At 46.0% G+C, this 21382-nt stretch overlaps 1 protein-coding gene across 2 annotated transcripts in view; it reads left to right on the top strand.

Moving 5' to 3' along the window:
- The window catches only part of LOC126530835 (atrial natriuretic peptide receptor 1-like), a 363348-nt gene that overhangs the window by 330074 nt on the left and 11892 nt on the right, over positions 1–21382 (top strand). For both annotated transcript variants that reach the window (XM_050178130.3, XM_050178129.3), the window contains 2 exons: positions 7639–7737; positions 11655–11746. In XM_050178130.3, coding sequence (XP_050034087.1) covers positions 7639–7737; positions 11655–11746 — 191 coding nt within the window. The remainder of the gene's footprint in view (positions 1–7638; positions 7738–11654; positions 11747–21382) is intronic.

The following is a 21382-nucleotide window of genomic DNA, read 5'->3' as shown; positions in this document are numbered from 1 at the left end:
CCCAGACGCCGGCTTTTCCTCCGATATTATAAAGCTTACTTTTCGGCTTATTTTTGGTTGAGCAAAAATGAAAGAAAGAAAAACGACACGTTAATGAGAAGTGCTGTCTCAGTTTAGTCCTCCCATGCTTATCTGACAAAAGGAATGTCAAAAGGAACTCGGCAGGACAGAAACGCGAAAACCTACTGGTGTGCCAACGGCGCTTTGTAGTGTGCACAGCTTGTAGTTCTTTGTATAGTGTACATAGCCCGCAAGCGCAGATTAGATGGGCTATATCTTCCCGCACTTTGCACGCAGGGCACAGTGCCGACGTTAGCCTACGCATATAGGCACACCGCCAGACAAACCTCTCCAGTATCCATTAAATCATCCTTTCTCTGCACCTGTTAACTTGCGATGTCGTACACGAAGCAACATTTATTATGTCGCTTCTTTTTTGCTTTAACTAACGCTTACTCACGCTTGGTCGGCTGATTGCAACGCCTGTGAAGAAACTGTAGAACGCCTACCATGTGCAACGATGGCATGGACGCGAATGCACGTAGTCTAATACTTCGGAGATTTCAGAAGAAGTAGAAATTTGTCCCTCGCCGTAAAGCTGGTGCAGTTCCTTGGACAACAGACAGTCTCTAACTGTCGCTAAATTCAGCGCAATTTTCTATTTCGAACAGAGGCCTGATTAGCCTGTGTAAATTAGAGAGGCTGTACGACAGTGTATATTCATAACAATCGTATAGCGTATCATAATTTTTATCAACATATGCAATTTGACGCTTTATGATATGCATGTTCATATTCTTAAATGAACGTATATTTTTAGGCATTTTCGCATCAGAAATTTTAGGCCCATATAAAGTCATGTAACCATGACACCTTTCATCGAAAATTTCCCCGTTCATTAGAGCCGTCCCTTTTAATGTGATTAGTATTATTTGCCTACTTCAGCTTCGTTCCAGCGCACATCGTTCCAGCGCACAATTGAACATGAACGGGAAGAGGACAACACGATGTCCTTCTCTTCTCGTCCGTGTTCAATTGTGCGCTGGAACGATGTTTCATAATGCCAATCACAACCAACTAGCCCAGCTGTCTATACTTATTGAGCCTATCTTCCTGTTGAGCTTCTGTGTTTTACTTGATCCTCAACATAATTATTTGAACAGAATAACAGTGGCAGGCAGCACAATTCTACTACTTCAGATGGATTACTCTCAGAAACGTATTTGTGCTAGAAGTAAGAAGAAAAGAATATCTGATAATTAACAGAGTGTCGCTAATCAACTTTTAAACTGATTACGGTACACATATCAATTACGAATTTAAGTCAGTGACTGCGAAAGTCGCATCTACGTGGAACGAGTTCTGGGGATGACACCAGTCTCGAGATGCGCGTTCCCAAAGCTTGCGACAAAGAGGAGGAGGAGGAGGAGGAGGAGTATTGTTGCTTGCTGCAGGTGGACCTAGCCTTGCAAAAGATGCCGGCAGTTGCTGCGCCTGAACACAACCTATCAACCGCGATACGGTTTGAAACTGTTCCAGTAAAGCTAAAAACACTAGCCTGCCAAAAAAAATAAACAAATTGACTCGGAGCCCAATATGTGGCGCGTTTTCCGAACTACGGTGACCCATAGGGCTCATCATTCACTTCCCATCCCTGTATCACGATAGAACTTTAGCAGGAGCCGAAGCACCTGCCTCCTAAATAGCCAATGTCCTCGCGGGAACAAAACGTCACTTGTACTTGACTGTGGTGTCGTTTTACGCTTGAGTCTATCTATTTCTGCTGCTGAAAAGACCATTCCCCAATCTTCTGGCATTGTTCGGGAAAAGCTGAATCCTTGGTGGACACACGATTGCACCGAAGCAAAAAGTAGCAAAATAAGGCTTTAGGAATCTTACGTAGATACCCAACACATAACAACTTTCTGAAATTCAAACAAGCCAAAGCGAAAGCTCCATATATTCGGAGACAGGCAGAAAAATGTTCTTGGCAGAAATACATATCTACAATTAATAGCACCGTCACATCCGAAAGGATGTGAGAACAGGTCAGGAAATTTAGGGGGGACTACTCATCACACACGATATCCTTACTTATACTCAGACAACAATACAAGAACAAGCGAATATACTTGGGGAGCATTTCTATAATGTCTCTAGGTCGGCTAATTATTCAAACACGTTCTTAAAATACAAACTGTCGGCAGAAAAGGAGAAACTACCAAATGTTTGTACGTCAATTGAAAAATACAACGCTCCACTCACTTTACAGGAACAGGGTATTCTGTGCTGGTAAAAAAACTGCAGTAGGTCCTCACCGGATCCATTATTCCCGGCTTGCATACCTGTCCCAAGCACCCGTAGACGCTCTCCTTAAATTTTTCAACAAGGTATCTTCATTTGGAATTATCCCAAAAAGCTGGGAAAACCCAATAGTTATGCCTTTTTTTAAAAACAGGTAAATCCCCCACATCCCTAAGCAGCTTTCGATCCATTGCCCTGACAATCTGTTTGGCTAAATCGTACGAAAGTGTCGTAATGCGAGATTAACATTCACTCTTGGTATGCGGAACTTAATTGATTTTCATCAGTGCGGGTATAAAAAGGGCGTGCAACGCCGGACCACCTCGTCCGACTTGAACACGAAATACGTAAAGCATTCTTACACATACAGCACTGCCTCGCAGTGTTCTTCGATCTAGACAGAGCGTACGACACCACTTGGAGATTTGGAATTTTACGTGATCTCGCTGCTTTAGGAATCCGTGGCAAAATGCTAAACTGTCTCGCTGATCTTATTTCCAACAGAACACTCCAAATCCGTCTAGGCACTGTGCTTCCGCGCACATTTATCTGGGGAAACGGTGTGCCGCAAGGTTGCATACTTAGCGTAACACTCTTTATAGTAAAATTGAACTGTGTTAACAAAGTCATTCCCCCCCCCCCCCCCCCCTCAGTTATGCACTCCGTATACGTCGATGATCTGCAAATAGCGTGCCGCGCCTCAAACTTACAAACATGTGAAAGGCAGCTCCAGATAAAATAAACTAATGGAATGGGCTGAGAAAAATGGCTTCTGCTTCTCTACTCAAAAAACTGTTGCAGTGCTGTTCTCGCAAAAAGGAGGATTGTACTTAAACCCGGTTTTAAAATTCAGTGATGTCGGGCTGCCGGTAAGATAAGCATATAAATTCTTGGGACTAATATTTGACAAAAAACTAAACCTTCTAGCCCACATTGAAACACTAAAGATTAAGGCAAATAAAGCATTGAATATCCTCAAAGTTTTATCTCATGAGCACTGGGGTTCCAACCGAACGTGTCTTGTACGTATTTACCGGTCTCATGTGCGTAGCATTTTAGACTACGGCTCCGTGGTTTACGGCTAAGCCACACAGTCCTACATCCGACGACTTGATCCAGTACATAACCTTTGACTGCGACTGGCAAGTGGTGCCTACAGAACATAACTATTCAAATTTTATACGTTGAGTGTAATGAACCCTCCTTACAGCAGCTCAGAGCATTACTCACTTTTTCCTACGCACTCAGAATTCAGTCATCACCGCAACACATATGCTACAACATCCTCACACGATGCAACTCAAGCTTACACTACACAGATAACCGAACATTCGGCACGGGTTCTCGTGCCGAATGCTCTTCGATGTCGTCGTCTTTCACCCAGCGCGGGATTCACCTACGCGTGCGCGCTCTTTATCGTCCTCTTCCTTTCATCTACCACCACGGCACTGTCTCGCGCACTACACACATCACACGGCGTCGCCGTGAGGTTCCGTATGAAGTCCAAGGGCGATAAAAATATCGCCGCGCACCGCATGCTGTATATGCTAGTGAAAGCGTTCGAGGGTGAGCCGGCAATCGTGACTCAATCTCGCGCACGCAAACGAGTAAAGCGGGGCCGAAGCGCGCCGTCTTCCTCCGCGCGCAAAGCTCCGGTGGGCGGGTGAGGAAGGGTGGCGCGTTCTACTCCGGGCGGCTCGGGCGGCTACGCGCGGCCACTGTATCTAGAATGCCATCTGCGACAGAGACAGCTCGTCCGCTGCGCGCTGTGTTTTCGCGGCTTTGTTCGCGTTGATGCGAGACGCACCAGCTAGGTCACTTCGCTCGCTGCTGCTGCCACGCTTCCTCACTCCAGCGTTCTGACAGCGAATTTCCGCGGTCATCGAGTGAGATGTGATCATGTTTGCTTTTACGCACCTCACACCATGCTTGCTAATTTTGTAAATATGTTATTATTATGTGTTTGCAAGTTTATACGTTGTAGTAACTACGGGCGAAACGGCGACTTCTTAGATAGCACTAGTGAACTCGAAATTTCTGCGATACTATTTTACCGCACTTCATCTATGTTATACACCTTGAAGCAATGAAACACCACTTTCTTTCTTTCTTCATTTTTCAAATTACTTATCTACACGGGAGACCGGCTGTTGTTTGTCGCGAACAACGAACAAGAAGCATTAAACCAAGAAAAGTTCAAAAGGGTCATAAAGTTAATTATACCAGATGGCAGTGCACAGCTTTATACGGAAAAAAAGTGTACACGCAATAACTTAGTTCGCAAAAACTAAGCAAATTCAGAGCCCCAGATATCAATCTGACCACGCAGCTTGAATGCTTTCACGTGGTCCCTCCAGTTCCGAAAAAAATAATATCTAATCAAAAATATTCTTTACCAGACGTCACGTCAGACATTCGTTAACGCGCTTTCCCTGATGTGTCGTTAACGGGACATTTGTTTGTACGTATCAACGCAGACTAACAAACCGCTCCTTCCACCGCTCCTTGGGCCGTGGTAATACTGCCCAACAACTGAAATCAGTTGGCCCCCGCGTCCTAAATTTACCTTGTTAATGTATGCGTAGAATTCGGCCATATAGATGACCAGCCTGCGCCGCGGCGATTTCCCGTGACAGCGTAAAACATGCACGATTCCGGCTTAGCCCGGGTCCCGTGTCTGGCTCGCAGAGCCTGACTTAGTAATCCGGATCACGTGCGGAGCTCGCTTGCGAGAGCTGATGACTAACCGGAGGGATGTCGTCGCAGATCGCGAAGCTTACGCGCATTCCTGAAGCCGAGCTGATCCGCGAGCATGAGTTTGAAGTTTCTCGATTCAGAAAAGGAACACGTAAGCGAACATTTAATTACGCAAGAAGCTTAATGATGGACGGTCATTCTGGATCGAACTTAGCCCGCGTTGCGCACTTCTGTTAGTATTATCGTTATTACTTTCTTTTTTGCATGTAGAGTGTTTCAGCGCTTACTGAGACGCCGCTGCAGCCTCGGCTCCGACGTTCGGACTTTTTGTCAGCTCTTCGCTTCCTTTTCCGGAACTGTAATATAACCTCCCCGTGATTAGAAAAGGCTCGAAAGAAGCTCGTGTTCTTCCGTCGTTCTTTTTTGGTCACTAAGTTATTGTTTCCACGCAACGTTTGTTTACTTTGTCTGACAGGCTCTATCAAACCGGAGGAGCGAAAATAGAAGGGGGAAAAAGCGGCTTCCTAAAACCAAGTTTCTCTGAGCGGTTAGGGTTTCAAAGAAGCAAGCTCAGGTCGGTGGAATTGCGAGAAGAAAGTTATATCTTCATCACGTGATGTTACGCAAGGTAACATCACGGTAAAGCCAGAGCACCAACACTTCGTGCCCAACATGCGACGGTGCGCGCACGCTCTAACACAGTTTACGTGAGGATGAGCACGCGAGAACTTTGTAGCACGTCGAACAGACTGCACACAAGGCAGGTTGGTTCCTCTAGAAAAGTGTACCAAGCTGTAACAGCGGCAGGCAACTGAAGAAGCAAGGTCGATTGTTATAGGAGACGCGCTGCTTCGGGTGAAATTGTGCCGTTTATATATATATATATATATATATATACAACAATCTCAATACTCCGCATCTTACTCGGCATATTACTCGGCATCACTACTCCACATGTACAAAATACGGCACTCAGATGTTAAAATATCACATACGTTCACTGCTTAATAATCTAGAGTTCCAAATATAATACCACACCACACCTATTTTTCTTATTTGCTTTCCTTTGATGCTCCTGTTTTCTCAGTGTTTTCCTTTCGCAACACGACGTGTAATCTCACGCGGCATTCATGTACGCATGTGAACCTGTTTGTGTCTAGCAGCGCTTTTTGCACAATGACTTGTTATTATGCTTCTTTTTATTTTTATTGCTACTTGTATTTATGACAGTAGTAACTGATTAATGACCTTTCAATTAATACGCCTGACTTTTGTACACTCTTCGGTTTATTTCTGTTTACGTGCTGTATTTATCATGCGCCTTGTCTGCCAGTTCTCGGGAGTGCAGACCTTGTCAAGCCTGATGCATGGCTTTTAGTCTGTACCCACAAAGTGCCATTGATACTAAAACAAACGCTTAATTATTTAATTATGCAATTAAGTAAATATCATACAATTAATCACTTATTTATTTATTTATTTATTTATTTATTTATTTATTTATTTATTTATTTATTACTTATCGCACGTCCGTGCGAGCGCATTCATTCCATGTCCATTATCGCCGTTCTATGCGCTTCATTCTTGCGCTGGAACCGGCCAGACATCCCAGGGCAAAGAAAAGTACTGCATCAAGTAACCCCGGCCGGTTTTCATAATTAAAACTTCATGGAAGCCGGAGAAGGACGACCTTCAAGCGGGCGCAGCCTTCCACGCGTCGCATCCCTCTTTTCGTCGGTGCTTCTAGCATCCGTGGGACAGACGGTACGCAGAAGGAACATATAGCGCGTTTAAAAAATGAGCTTTTTCCGATGGCAAGTACGTACTGTGAAACCAAGCGAATTGCGAAGAAAACAAAGAATCTACAAAATACGGTGTTAATAAATACAGCATATAGAATATAGAATGCAGAATACATCGCTGCTAACAGAAACCGGCCGTCTCAACGAGTTGCGTTGAAGGGCTCCACAAGTACTTTGAAGCGCGTTGTCAAACTTCGTCTGCTGAAACAAGGAATTTGCAGCAAATCTTTCAGAACAAGAAACAAACACGAGGTCGCACTCTGTTACTCTGTCGTATGTTTCGTTTTTTCGCCAGTGTGGTTGTTTCACTCCTTTAGTTTTCATCTGGGATATGGCATCTATATACTATATCTATATCTATATACGTGCACTGATATCAATTTATAGTTCGCTGTGTTCGCGTAAAACTTTCGATGGAACATTATATCCGAATGTCGAACACTTACCTGCACCTGTAAGTAGACCAGAAATCTGATAAACAAGTGCAATTTGTGTGCAATATACGCAGTGCTATTGGCGCAGTCTGTAAGTGAAAACTTGGATGGCGCTCAACGGGCCGAAGATCTAGAAGCATCGGTTGCATTCTTAGGCAGGCTGGACCCAGTAATAGCCATGAGCTCCAATACTTCGTAAAAGAAAAAAAATTCACAATATCGAACACACGTAGTAGTGATTATGGCCATTATATTTTTCATCGCAAGCGAGTGAATAGGAAATTCATTACTGAAGCTCCTTTATACTTCTGTATTCGCACGACATCTATTTCTTTAAATTCTTGATTTCCTGAACCAAAGTGGAAGTTAATTTTGTTTATGCCCCTCAACTCTTTGCGTAGGACCCTGCGTGGCAGGTGTGGTCGGACTCAAGATGCCCCGGTACTGCCTTTTCGGGGACACGGTCAACACTGCCTCGCGCATGGAGTCTTCAGGAATGGGTGAGTTCAGCTCCATATCCACAACATCAACGTTTTCTTCGTTCGCAGCTGTAATAACGTTAAAGGGTACACAGCGGATGCCAGTCCTGTGGAAGTTTTTTCAGTCGCACAGTCATTTGACCCAAATTATTCAGAAGTAACCTATCCAGAGGATCAGCGATATGTTCCTACCATGTTTTTCTTGGATTCTAGTGGGGGTTACTGAAAATCTGTATCCGTGTCTAATGAATCTAGCATAAATAATCAGCAACATCCAACCAACCCCGAACACGTCATATGCGAAGGCATATACGAGCGGGCCTTCACAAGGATGCACCGCGAGCATAGGTGGTGTCCAGAACCCCACCTCTATGACGTGTTTCTGGCTCCCAAAATCGCGTCCGGCGCGTTCAGACCAGTAAAAGCACAGCCTTTAAGATCCGCATCTTAAATCCGGAGGGCGCCACTCTATGGTACGTAGATTTGGACACCACGAAAGCTGTAGAGCGAGAGACTCTAATGAATCCTGGAAAGGTCTGCCTGGAGGCACGCTTAGCACACTACTCCGAGTGGGTATAGTGGGAAATTAAACGACATGCGCAGATACAAACTACAACGCTGAACAAACTAAAGCGTGTCAATTAGACGTGTGTCTCTTGTGAATCGTAAACGTGTACTCGTTGAGCCATATGCGCGTTAATACATGGGCCATGAACGTGTCCTAGTGATGACACTGTTTGATGGATGTTTAGTGCGGACATTACGGCTGTTCTTTCTGATGTAAATCTGCAAGCACAGATTAAGTGGACCGTGTCTTCCCGTGTATTGTGCGCAGGGCACAGTGGCGATTCTATTAGTTTGTTTTTAAATGGGAAATATTTAGTATTTCCGACATCTAGCCGAATACGGTGCGCTGTGGTGCGGTGAATGACTGTTCGCGCCTGTTAAGCCCACACGGCTTCTGAAACTCACCCTTACGATCGTAAGTCCATATAGGTCCGCACTGCTGCTCTGAACACCACGCTGCGGACACCACACAATGCAAGGCACAAGAGCTGGGCCGCTACAACGTAAAATTGTTCCAATCTGTTTTTATCCCATATCGGCCATTAGCCCTCTGTGATAGGCCAGAATGGCTCGCGCTCTGCCCATATGGGAGAGCGCCACGCCTATATGGGCAGAGCCCGAACCATTTCGACTTATCAGGGAGGGTTAATGGCATTCGCCATCTGTCAAGGATCCCCGACCATCATTTGGCCTCCCTACCAGCCGAGAGATCTCAAGCGACCTTTTCACGAGTGATTAGCGCTCATCAAGAGTGCATACCGGCATCTTTTACACCGGCGGCGAAGCCTTCCTATCCCCTGTGGTGCCTGCGGCAGCCTCAAGTGAATTGTGCTATTCCTGTAATTACAAAAAAGTCCAATCATGCAGCGCTGGCTCTGAAGCAACTTACGCTCCTATTACTGCACCAGACGTATCATGATCACATTCATATATATACCGATGGTTCGACCTCACCTACCAGCTCCACTGCCGCATTCGTCGTTCCAGCCAATAACGTTACAGTTAAATTCAAATTGTCGCACACGACTACATCTACATTGGCAGAACTTGCAGCTCTCCATGCCGTTATGATGTACATCACCGAATAGCCAACAGAGAAATGGGTCGTATTTTGTGACTCTAAGGCAGCCCTTCACAGCATCAAGTCTGTATTACGTCACAGAACTTACAAGCAGATGATATCTGACATCAGGGAAGTGCACCACCATGCTCTGGAAAGAGGACACCTCCCTGCCTTTCCTATCCTAGTTTTCTCTCTCTCTCTCTCTTGAAATAAAAACAGATTGAAATAGTTTTACGTTATAGCGGCCATGATCCGTAACTTCTAGAAAAAGGTACCGGGAGTAGTTCTGTAGTGTCGGGTGCTGAACCGGCGCAGCGCGGTCTTCATGTGCATTCTCACTGCGCGCAGTGAGAATGCAGACCAACGCCTAGCTGCACACCACACGCGTCTGTGGTCCCTGGCGCGTGTATGACTTTAGGGATAAAAAAAAAGGTAGTACGTGAGTTTGTTTTATATGACCCAGGAGCTGAGAGCTAGCTGATGTACTGTATTCTATAGTGACGCGCTGTTGCACAGAGGCCTAACTACGCCAGAGCGCCGACACTTGGTGCCCGACATCCGACGTCGCACGTACGCTCTAACACAGCTTACACGAGGACGTGCACGGGAGAACTTTGTAGCACGTCGGACTGCACACAAGTTTTGTACGTCACTGTATTGTGCTTGCAGCCGAGCAGTGCGGGCAGAAACAAACGGAAACGAAAAGTCCGCTTTACCGTCTTGCGCAGCAGGAATGGGAAGAGAAATAGAGGGAAGAGAATCTGAAATTGACGTATAAAATTGCGCCCCGGCACCCCACGTCACTATTACACTCCTTCTCCCAAAGTCGGTAGACCACAGAAAGCGGGCTGTAGCGCTCCAACTGCCTCTATAGCCCATACAGGATGATAATTTTTATGTTCCTTTACATTTTTTTTTACATTGCCTGTTGTAAATTGCATAATGCTAGTCGTTCAGTTGGGTTATTCAGAGAGGTGGACATTGCTTGCACGAGAAATCGAAACACATATTCAACGAATTAACGAAAGTCTACTGATTGTCTTTTGAATTATTTACTTTACAGCATGTATTACAATTACATATCCACGTGGAATGAATTTACAGAATGACGCCAGTTTGGAGATATGCTCCATCGAACTTGCTGTAAAAATGCACTGTTGTTCCACTTACCTTTTTAGCAAAACGCTCTTATATGCATCGAAGCACAAGAGCAACTGGAACGCCCATGAATTTTGTTCCACACTTTGGGAAATATCTCGAAACTGGTGTCATCCTTGAAATCAGTTTGGATACGTCTTGCAAGGTCACCGGCTACAATGCGTAAATTGCAATGTGGGCCGTAAAGTAATTAATTAAAAGTTAATTAGAAAACTTTTGTTAATTAGTTGAATGGGTGTTTTGATTTCTCGTACTAGTAATGTCCGACTATTAGAATAATCCAGCTCAAGGCAAATATTTCTGCTATCTGCCACAACCGATATCTAAAAATTCCACAGAACTTAAAAATGATTACCTTGTATTTACAGAGCTCAAAGACTGCTCAGTGCTCACAAAGACGCGTGAATTTAGGGCTAACTAATGCGCATACTTTTGTTTCCACCGGCCGAAGTTCGTGCCACATCGACGTAATTTTGGCGCGTACGCTCGGTTAACCCCCCTTTATTCTCGTTTATTACATAACGAGAGTCTCGAATCCAATAACATTAATGCCTTCAAGTAGCATGTGTGTGTTTATTGACAAGTGGCCCTCACCCAAAAAGATCACATACTCGGGACACCTGCGGCAGAAAGGATGTTCCACATCCGCCGCCAAGGTTTGTGAGTGGTGACGGTTATGTCTAATAGAAAAAACATAAATACCCCCGAAAGTGGATGGGAAAATGGCTCCGCGGTAGTTCAACTGGTAGAGCATCGCACGCGTATTGCGTAGACGTGGGATCGCTTCCCACCTTTTTTGATCAACTTTCATTTCCATTAATTTATCATTTATTTAATCCAACTACTAAGTACAAGTAATTTGCCCCATGTTGTCCGTGGTGTCATTGTTTGATGGCTTCTTATTATATCATTAATAAAAATTGGACCCCTCGGTTAACCCCCTTTCTTCTCGTCTATATATATATATATATATATATATATATATATATATATATATATATATTACCGAAGAAAAGATGGGAAGGTTATTGTGTCTAGTGTGAAACTGTTTGTCTAGCAATTGATGTTGTCAGGTGCTTACGCCAATACCTTCAACCTTTTACTCATTGGTGATATTGGTTTGTTTGTTTCTTTGTTTTTTGCATGTCAGCGTTGAAGATCCACGTAAGCTCGGCGACAAAGTCAGTGCTCGACACTTTCAAGACATTCCGGCTGGAGCTTCGCGGGGAAATAGAACTCAAGGTAATCCGCACCGTGGCTGTTTTTCCTGTTTTCGCTTAACTAGAATACAAGGCCACTCCCACGTACCAATCTTGCAGGCAGATCAGAGAGCACTAGAGGTGTTGCAGATGGTCATATATGCGATAGGGCGCATAGCACAATCACAGACCGCCGTTGTCTTTAAATAGAGTGACGGCGCTTTTAATGGTTGTACAACTTGTCGATTGTGATAGAGGGCGGAGTTTTGATTGCGCGGGAGGAGCGTTAATCGGTTACCAACATCAGCGCGTCTTGTTCGCCGCCTCGCACTAACGACAAGAGCACGGAAACGTGTATCTGCAAGTATTAAAAATGCCAGAGGATGAATTACTTTTGTGCAGGGAACCAGGCACGTTCAAAGCGAATCATAGTAACGTATAAAAAGCAACCTTCTGTGATTCGCAAAAAAAAAAGAAAGGCACGCTTAAATTCAGGAAGACTTCGAAGTGAAAATGCACGCTTCGGCGCTCCGCAAATTCAACAGAATAAGCGAGAAATTTTGGCCACTCACCAGTGCATTATGTATAGAGCCCGGCCGTCATATATGAAAAACCTGTCCTCACGACAGCGTCGTCTATTCATCCCACCAGGAAAGAGACGTGACAGTGTTAGGTCTGCGCCCGTACATAAAAATGACATTAATCTTTCATGCACGCTACGTATGTGCGCGTCGCACCTATCGCATGTGCTGCAGGTACCGGCGGAAAACCGAATATTTAATCTTGGTAGAGGCATTCTGTGTATAGAGAGTGCGCTTTTCGCTGAGATTTGGCTAAATATGCAGTGCGGTGATAAGTTGAAGTGGCGCGGCATATTCCAGTGTTTCGGTACACGAGCATGTGCAGATCATTACATTGCAAAAAAAAAAAAACTAGTCTGTCGAAGCCCTGGACACTTTGAGGCCTCGGTTGTTCACGAATAAAATGTAGGAATGAGCTCCGCGAGAGTAGACTTGCGTTGGTAGGAACGACAACATGACAAGTGCATAAGACAACTGCTGCGCAAGTTTTCAGCTATGTACCAATAAGACGCACTTGTCGATACATATGGATGAACCTTTCGATATACCTGACCCTTTACTAAGGCAAAGATCCTAGGTGCTTGCCTCAACCATCAGCAAACCAGAAAGCATACACGTGTTGCAATCATTTCCCTCCGCAAGTCTTTGGAGACTTTGAAAAGACGCTTACGAACGTATGAGTGCGTGATCTCGTTTTGTCTTTCCCTCTCCTTTCTTGCAATACGTCATCCCCCTTTTTCCGGTACAGGGTGGCCTACCAGACGTCCGTCTGGCTAACCTCCCTGTCCCTCCTTGTTTCTCGCTATGTGTTCTGAACTCCATATTGAAAAGAATAGCGCAAATAAAACACGTACTGGGAAAGAACATGACTCGTCCGCCCACACCACCGCAGGCACCCGAGTGGTCTTCAGACCATTTCACACTGCAGCGATTCAGGCCAGCCATATAGCTCCGGAAAGCGACCACCAGTGGTCTCGACAGTACTCGGCCTTCGGTGCAGCGCGCTCTGGATGCATTTGGCGTCATCGAGCCGGGAAGTGTGGTAGCCAGCCGCTTTCGGCCCGGCTGGATTCAGACTGGATTCTGACTTACAGTCGTTCAGTCGTAGTCCCGTGGATGGTAGCTTCGCAACACTGGTCTCTCGACCAACCACGTGAAACGAATGTCCGTGTCCGAACCTGCTGTACCACTCGTACTGAGCGGAATTACTATCGCAACGGCAGGCCGTGAGTAGGGTAAAACTAACGTGTCTCTTGGCGGTTTGAACCCCAGCTCACGTTCTCTATTAGTGGGTGAACACCCCAACGCTTGGCGAATACGGCTTCGCAATAATAGGAGTCGTGTCTTTCCTTAGTCTGTGACCTATTTTCGCTATTCCTTGAAATGCGCTGCACGAACAAAACCGAGCGCCCACCATTACCAATACCAATAGCAGTTGCAGTTGAAGAAACTTCGTGTGACCTCGAACAATTGTTCACTGAAGTGACGGTCTTATAGGAGTATATGTAAGACCTACAAGGCCTCATAGTAGGAGTCAGTTCAATTTAACAGCCTGAGTCCTCTCGCACCCCGAAGAATCTGGCGTCTCTCAGTGGTGTGATCTTCCTTCGTGAAATTGTCTTATACTTTGCTATCACTAATAGTGCTTCGCCTTTATCGGAGAAAATGTAGTATCTCTCTAATTTTCTTTCTGTGAGTCCTAGTATAAGCGCTGCTGTGCATGACTGCTGTTGATTCTGATTTTGAGTGAATCTGGCTTGGCCTCATGTCAGTTACTGAGTGAATTATATGGAGTGTCCCAACTATCATGCACCAAGACTTAAAAAAAAAGAGCATGCATGCAGAGGTCCACTTGCATGCAGAGGTCATAAATATTTAAAGGGTGTCCCAACTATCCTGCAGCAAAATTTTAAAAATGCAATTGCGTTACTCGAAGAAAACGTAGCGCATATTGTTTCCAATACAGTGGAGAAGCCGCCAGTATATTTTTTTTTCGTTACTGATATTTCATTAGGCAATCATAATTATCTAACTCGAGAAGTACTGCTGTAATTATAAAAGTGCCAATGGGGCATTTGTAGGAACCCCCAAATGACATCTAACTGCGATGTTTTCAGCGACGTACTAATTGCGAACTAATTTTTTTCGACTGATGAATAAATCCCGCGAAATATGAAAAATACCACTTGACTGCGCTCCCACCTTCATCATAAAGCAGCAAGCTCAAAATGGCTGATTGAAAACAACTGATTTACCTGTCGCGAACCCGCAAATACAGTGCAGAACCTCGATAATGGTACGGAAGAAGCACCATCAGCGGGTTTCTCGGCTTTGCAGCTATTCCTTCCTCTCATTTCTACGTCACACTTAATACCCGTCTCAAGGCCGACTGATCACATTGATAACAAAAGCCCCTTGATAACGCGGCCGAACCGCCGCTCTTACCACGTACAAAAAGCGAAATGCAATGGAAAAAGCATAGAATGTTTCAAAATCTGAACTATGTTCGCACCGCATGGAAAGAGTGCGCGCGCAGCTATATTTCGCGCCAGAAACTTGCTTCGGACCAAAAACAAATTAAAGTGAAGGTTTTATTTTTCATTAGAGTGTATTAAATTAACTTACGGGGTTTTGCGTGCCAAAACCGCTTTCTGATTACGAGACACGCCGTAGTGGGGGACTCCGGAAATTTGGACCACCTGGGGTTCTTTAACCTGGACCTAAATCTAAGTACACGGGTGTTTTTGCGTTTGGCCTCCATCGAAATGCGGCCGCCGTGGCCGGGATTCTATCCCATGACCTCGTGCTTAGCAGCCCGACACCATAGCCACTAAGCAACCACGGCGGGTATTAGAGTGTATACATGCTGTAAAAGCAGATTCGTGGCAAAAAATAAAAGCGAAATAAGCAGACCAGGAACCAAGAGAGAGAGAGAGAGAGAGATTTACAGAGAGGCAGAGAAGTCGGCCTGAGCTATAACTTCCTCTGGCCTGCTACTCTACACTGGGGAAAAGGAAAGGGGAGGAAAAGGGCTGATGAATGATGATGATGGTATGAGAAAGAGATGTGTATATACACCTTCGCAGACTTGTGGCGTCTATAAAGCCGTGCGTCCAGCCCAGTGGCTTGGACAAAGGCTATAGCAGCACTTGTTATTCACGTGTAGAGAAAAAGCAAAACCGATGCGTTCAAGAAAGTTAATGTACCACTTCTAAATGAGCCGAATTGGCAATAGGGAAAAAAAAGAATAAAATAAAAATGTCCGCGCAGGATTTATCTGAATGACTCGTAAGCATATCGTAGTACTGACGTGGTGTTTCGTGGTACTATGCTGGTATGTTTCGTAAGATTGCGACAACGACTGCGAAAGAACCGTGAAACGGAGAAGTGAACACTAAACTGTTAAGTGAGACCTGCACGAGGTGACGAAGAAGAGGAGAGTAGAAGCAATGTTCACTGGTGCCATAGATAGCCCGCAGCGTATGTGGACGTGGGATGATGTGACTAGGGAGATGTAGCAAATGAAGTAATTATATGCCACATTTATTACGTACACTGAACCATTATGAACCGTGATCAACCGTGCTCCGGCGGTGCCCACGTCTGGCGCTGCGGCGCGGCCCGTATCTTGAAAGCAATCTGCAAAAGCGGCAGAGTGCGGCATGTGCTGACAGCTGCACGAGCACTGTGTTCTCGCCGCTTCGTTGGCCGTGAAGCGAGAGGCAGCACGCAGGTGAATTCGCTCGCTGCTGAGGGCACTAAGTTGAAAGCGATCGCCTTACGGGACGGGCGGAGGGACGGTTTTTCCGTTGAATAAGGATAGAAATGATTACGCATTTGAAACTATCAGATTTCGGTGTGCACTTATTATCTATGAATTCGTAAACGCCGTTGAACACCAGCTGCTGCCTTGGGGACGTGTTGGAATAGGTGTCCTTCTGCAGCTACGCAGTACTGAGTCCGCTTTATTACATCTTCTGTGGCTCTCTTGATGACCGACGTTCGAATTCTACGGCGGACATCCGTTGTCCTTGCCTTGAGCTCATTTGACGTCCGCCTCGATCATGTAAACACGATCTTTCGCGTAATCCAAAAGAAAGATATCGAGAGGAGAGAGGTCAGGTGACCTAGCCGGCCAATTTACAGGCGCGTGCCTTCCAATATATTGCGCATGAAAAGTCGCATCCAGTCAGTTTCGCGTGCGGCTGCTGCTGTGTGCTGGTGCCCCATCTTGCTGATACCACAGAAGTGAAAGACGTGACAGCGGGACTTCGCTGAGAAGCTCATCCACCACTCCTTCAAGGATTTCGTCCACGTAACGCTGTCCAGTCAGTGGGTGATCGAAGAAGATGGAACCAATTTGAGCACCGCCGTAAATTACGAACCACACTATAAACGACCACTGGTAATGGTAACGAGTGCGCTTTACCCATTGTGGATTGGAGTCGCTCCAATAGCGTGCATTATGCAAAATTGCGTTCTGCAAATTCTGCTGCGTTCTGCAATTGCATTCTGCGAAAATTGGCTTCATCTGTGCACGTGGTGTTGCTCAAAAGTCCGGTGAGTCATCGGCCTTTCTGTGGACCCAAGTCGAGAGATCTAGACGATTCTGCAGGTCTATATCTTCCAAGCATTGATGCAGGTTAAGGTGGTACGGGTGAAAGGCTGAGTCATTTAGAAACCTCCAAACTGATGACTTGCAAATTGGTACCTGGGCGGCCACGTCCCGCACGCTAGCATGAGGGTTTTAGGCCATAATTGCTAGAATATCAGTGCGGATATCCGCTAGGACTCAAAGAAGGAGTCCTCCACCGCTGTTTCTTGAAGCTGCCGGTTTGTCTTAGGTTTTCATAATTTCTGATCATAGTCGATGCGTTCGGTCTGCCGGCACACTTTCCATGACTGATATATATTTGTGGCCTTCCTCTTGTTGCCATTTGCAGCTCCCAAGGCAAGGATCGTATTTTCCCTCTGCTGAATAGAGAAATACATGGTGACTGGGACGAAACAAAACGCACTTTTAAACCTTTGCACTGACGCTGTCAATTCACTTTTGTGGCGATAGCTTTTGTGGCAAAAAATAAGAGAAAGGAAAAGAGAAAAAAAGCATCCGTGTAGCTTATCTACGCAAATACAACAGCCATCACTGCTTCTTTCCGACTAACACTAAACGGGACGAGGTACCTCAGCTGCAGCGTGGCAGATAAGGAACTAGCTCGATCGCGGAGTTTTTCCTTACTTCCTTTATTTGGTTCTGGCTAATTGAGAGGGCGCTGCTTTATGATGCGGGTGGGAGCGTATTCATGAGGTATTTTTCATATTTCGCGGGTTTTATTTATCAGTCGTAAAAAATTAGTACGCAATTAGTACGTCGCTGAAAATATCGCAGTAAGACGTCCCTTGGCTCTGCCTACAGATGCCTCATTGACGCTTTGATAATTCGGATAGTACGTCTCTAGTTAGATAAATAATTACAATTACCTAATTAATCTCAGTAATAAAGAGATTACTGGAAGCTACTCCACTGTACCGGAAACAATGTGCACTAGGTTTTCTTCTAGTAACGCAATTGCTCTTTTTTTATGTCTGGGGGCGTCATAGTTAATTGGGACACTCTGTACATATTTATGACCTCTGCGTGCAGGCGACGGTGCTTCCATCCCTTATAAATACTGTACATTATTAGAACAGTTTTTTTCTTTATATAAGTATAAATGTTCTGGTTATTTCATCAGTTGTCAGCGTTGCTCACTGGAACGAGAAGCAATACTGGGACACGTGGATTTCACACACCGCTGATAAAAGACTGCCGAAGGGGTCACTGAAGTCTGCAGGTTTCTTTCAGGGTCAAAAAAGCACGCAAGGCAATTTGAAGCGAGGTGAACATACAGTAACACATCAGTGCTCTAGGCATAGGCTATCCATACCTTTAGAAATAAATTTCAATTGGCTACCTTCTCCTCTTTCAAAAGATACAATACACTTTGTCCTGTGTGTGTATGTAAATATATTGTCTATGTACATGGTGTTTACGGTGCAACTTTAAAACAATGAACTGAGAAAATGCGAGTGAGGCAGCCGCCGCTAGTGCTTCTAATGCGCTTGTCCTTATATTGTCAAGATTTGCAGAAATAAAGAGAAAGCATGAATTAAAAGCTGTACACATCCGCGCCAACAATGATGCGGTAAGCTATTAGTCCCCGCTTCGTGTTGTCCCTTTCTTCATCTCCTATGTTCCTTGCGGTAACCTCCCAAATCGTTAGCCACAATAAAATTATAAGTGAAAACGTCGAGGCAAGTAAAAAGAAACCTCAAATGATGTGGTTGAAAAAACTCATAATGATATTTTAGGTGTGTGCGGGGGGGAGGGGGGAGGGAGGCGTAGGCTTCGGCATCGCCGGGGGGGTGGGGTGGATCTGCCCTCGCCGAAAAACTGTGGAGTGGACTGGGGCCCGGAGCATCCCCCCTCCCCCTCCCCCCCCCCCCCCCCTCCCCCCCCCCCCGTAGTCGGCGCCAATGCATGTTAAGCGCCATTTTAGGTTAATTGAGTGCCAAAACATTGACGCAGGATTCACCTGAGCGTCTCGTAACGTTGCATCGCCGACGCTTCGCGTAAATCCCGGCGCTTTTGGAGGCAACTCGACGCTGAGGCGTTAATTGACAGTGACAGAAGCTCACAAAAAGACACCACACGTCAACCCCAGCTCGTAATCACCGGAAATTCCTCCTTCGTACGGAGCTTACACAGGACCGAAATCTCGGGGAGCGCGGCATGAACGTCCCGGAAACCAGCTGACCCCTTCGTGCCTGTCTGCAGTATACGAGCGCCTCCAAAAGCCCAGCCCTCACTCGCCCATGAATCCATTATTCAACGTAGACTGCGGCTGGTGGGGGCAGTTATCCATCCGCTTGCCAGCCTTTGCAGATACAACGTGCCTCGGTGTTTGCACCTATTTTGCTACTCTGTGTTGGAGATTCATGCCGTATATGCAGCACGAAATTCTGCAAAATTCTGCCGTTACACTTCAGTTATGCCAGAACTTACTGCTGATGAGATAATTGCACACTGAGTGCAGGATTAATGTTTACCACGTGCCTTCTTTCCGCTAAGCACCGTCCGTTTGCCACAAACAAAGAGGCGCAGGGTCGGAAGCTGGGGTCATTCTGTAAATACCTTGTCCGAAATACTGGAAGATGATAGTGTACAGTCGTGCTCATAAGTTTGGAAGCCATGGAAGCGCTTGGCAAATGACACGTGCCCACTGGCTGGAGACATGATGCTTGCTGTCGGTAGCATAGCAGTGCGCATGCGCGTGCCTCCTTACTCGCTGTACTGCACGTTCGTTCCATAGAGTTTCCTACAGTTACTGGAGGGAACTCTGGTCCTGCTAACGTTCAACCACCATAGGAATCGTAGGTAGTAGGTCTACATGGATTTGTCTGATCTTCGTGCTTGGCGCTTCAGACCTTCTTGTTGTTTAGTTTATTATGCTTTATCTGGGCCTAAAGTGGCCTAAATTTCAAAGTAATTTATAGTCTTTTTTATTGCAGAAGTCAATAATACTCTGTAAGTACGCATAATCGCTTGTGGTTCCGCTTGCCCATGCGTACGTGCCGTTATGCTTTTGATATCGGGCTTCTGTGCTGTTTATGTATTTATAACTCAGTATGTTCTTAGAAATAATCACTTTACAAAGTCGAGAAGCTATTTAAACTCAGAAGGACGAAGTTTAGGCAAATGCATGTACTACCCATCATTTTCATGCTGGCTGAACCACTCCGCTTACAGCTCCCGTAGACACTAGCGCCACAGTTCCCTCCAGTATTTATATGAGACTCTATGGTTCGTTCGCTCCCTGCTGTTAAGGCTGCCACCAGTTGTCACAGGGGCTGGGTTTCGGCGACCTTCAACAGCGTCTCCATGGAGCTCGGACCAGTTTGACCATCGGAGTGGGTTAGGCAGGGAAGACGAGGTGATCTAAAAACAATAGCCAAAGTTTAATACATCATTACGGGTGAGCAGTGCGCTCCAAGACAAAAATACATAAAACGTTGAACGTGACTGCACCTATACGCAAGGGCAGAGATGTCTCCAGCGGCGGTTCGCTAGTTCTCTTATACCCTCCACCATCCGGGCAACCTCATTCGCTCTTGCTCCCCGGTAGAGTACCGTGTCAACACACGTCGTGTCAACCCACTCAGAGGAATACAGAGGAGAAACCACACTCTGGCGTAAGAGTGGTTTCCCTACGCCAGGGAGTGGACAATGTAGGACAAAGGAGAGTAGCATTTGCACTGGCGCATAATCCCTTTGCACACACCCGACGGACAAGTCTGTTCATGTTGACGAGCGTGGCGATTAGGCGCGTCGTGTTTCAGGCGTTTGACATCCGTTCCATTCATTGCCGCACAAAGTGAACCGTAACACTGCCGACGTGCGTGTCGTTCATCAGAATTCATCGTGGCCTCAACGCCGCAGCCACGATTCCTGAGGGCCGAGCTCGGTGCCGTTTCCGAATTACGCAAGCGCCTGGTCGCACTGCTGGTGCTTTTGCCATGACTACCTGGGCGATAAACACCGCTCGCGCTTTCTGCGGCACGGGACGGGCTTAGCGCAAACCGCTGTCGGCCATGAAAAATAAGTTGACGTTTAGTTATCGTGCGTGCAATCTTTCATTTGCATTTCGTAACATGTACGGAAGCGGCTGGCACTCTTAAAGAGAGACAGACATTGAATAGCGCTTTACGATTATGGCGGCGTTCGGCAGCCGGTGAGGGAGGTTTGTGCCGTGAGTGGGCCGCTATGCAGAATGCGCGACAGACGGCGGCGACAGAAGCGTGTATAGAAACGAAAGAGACGTGTTTGCGTTTGTTAAAGATGGTACAGTGTCACTGTTCGACAGCCTCTGGTATTGGTGGTGTGACCAGGTGTTTCCGTAAATCGCAAATGGTGCCTTGGTAACCATGGTTGCTGCGCCGCCGCACTGTAGTGGCAGTGGCGATTGCAAATTCCGATGACTAGCACGCGCATCGGCGCGATTCGAGCGAGCGAGCGAGCGGGCCAGCGTGTAAGGATGGGCGTGCTGCAACACTCTCGA

The sequence above is a fragment of the Dermacentor andersoni genome, chromosome 5 (genome assembly GCF_023375885.2).
Source record: "Dermacentor andersoni chromosome 5, qqDerAnde1_hic_scaffold, whole genome shotgun sequence".
Classification (NCBI taxonomy): Eukaryota; Metazoa; Arthropoda; class Arachnida; order Ixodida; family Ixodidae; genus Dermacentor; species Dermacentor andersoni.
Note: the sequence above shows the minus strand (reverse complement) of the source record. Positions and strands in the feature narration are given on the sequence as shown.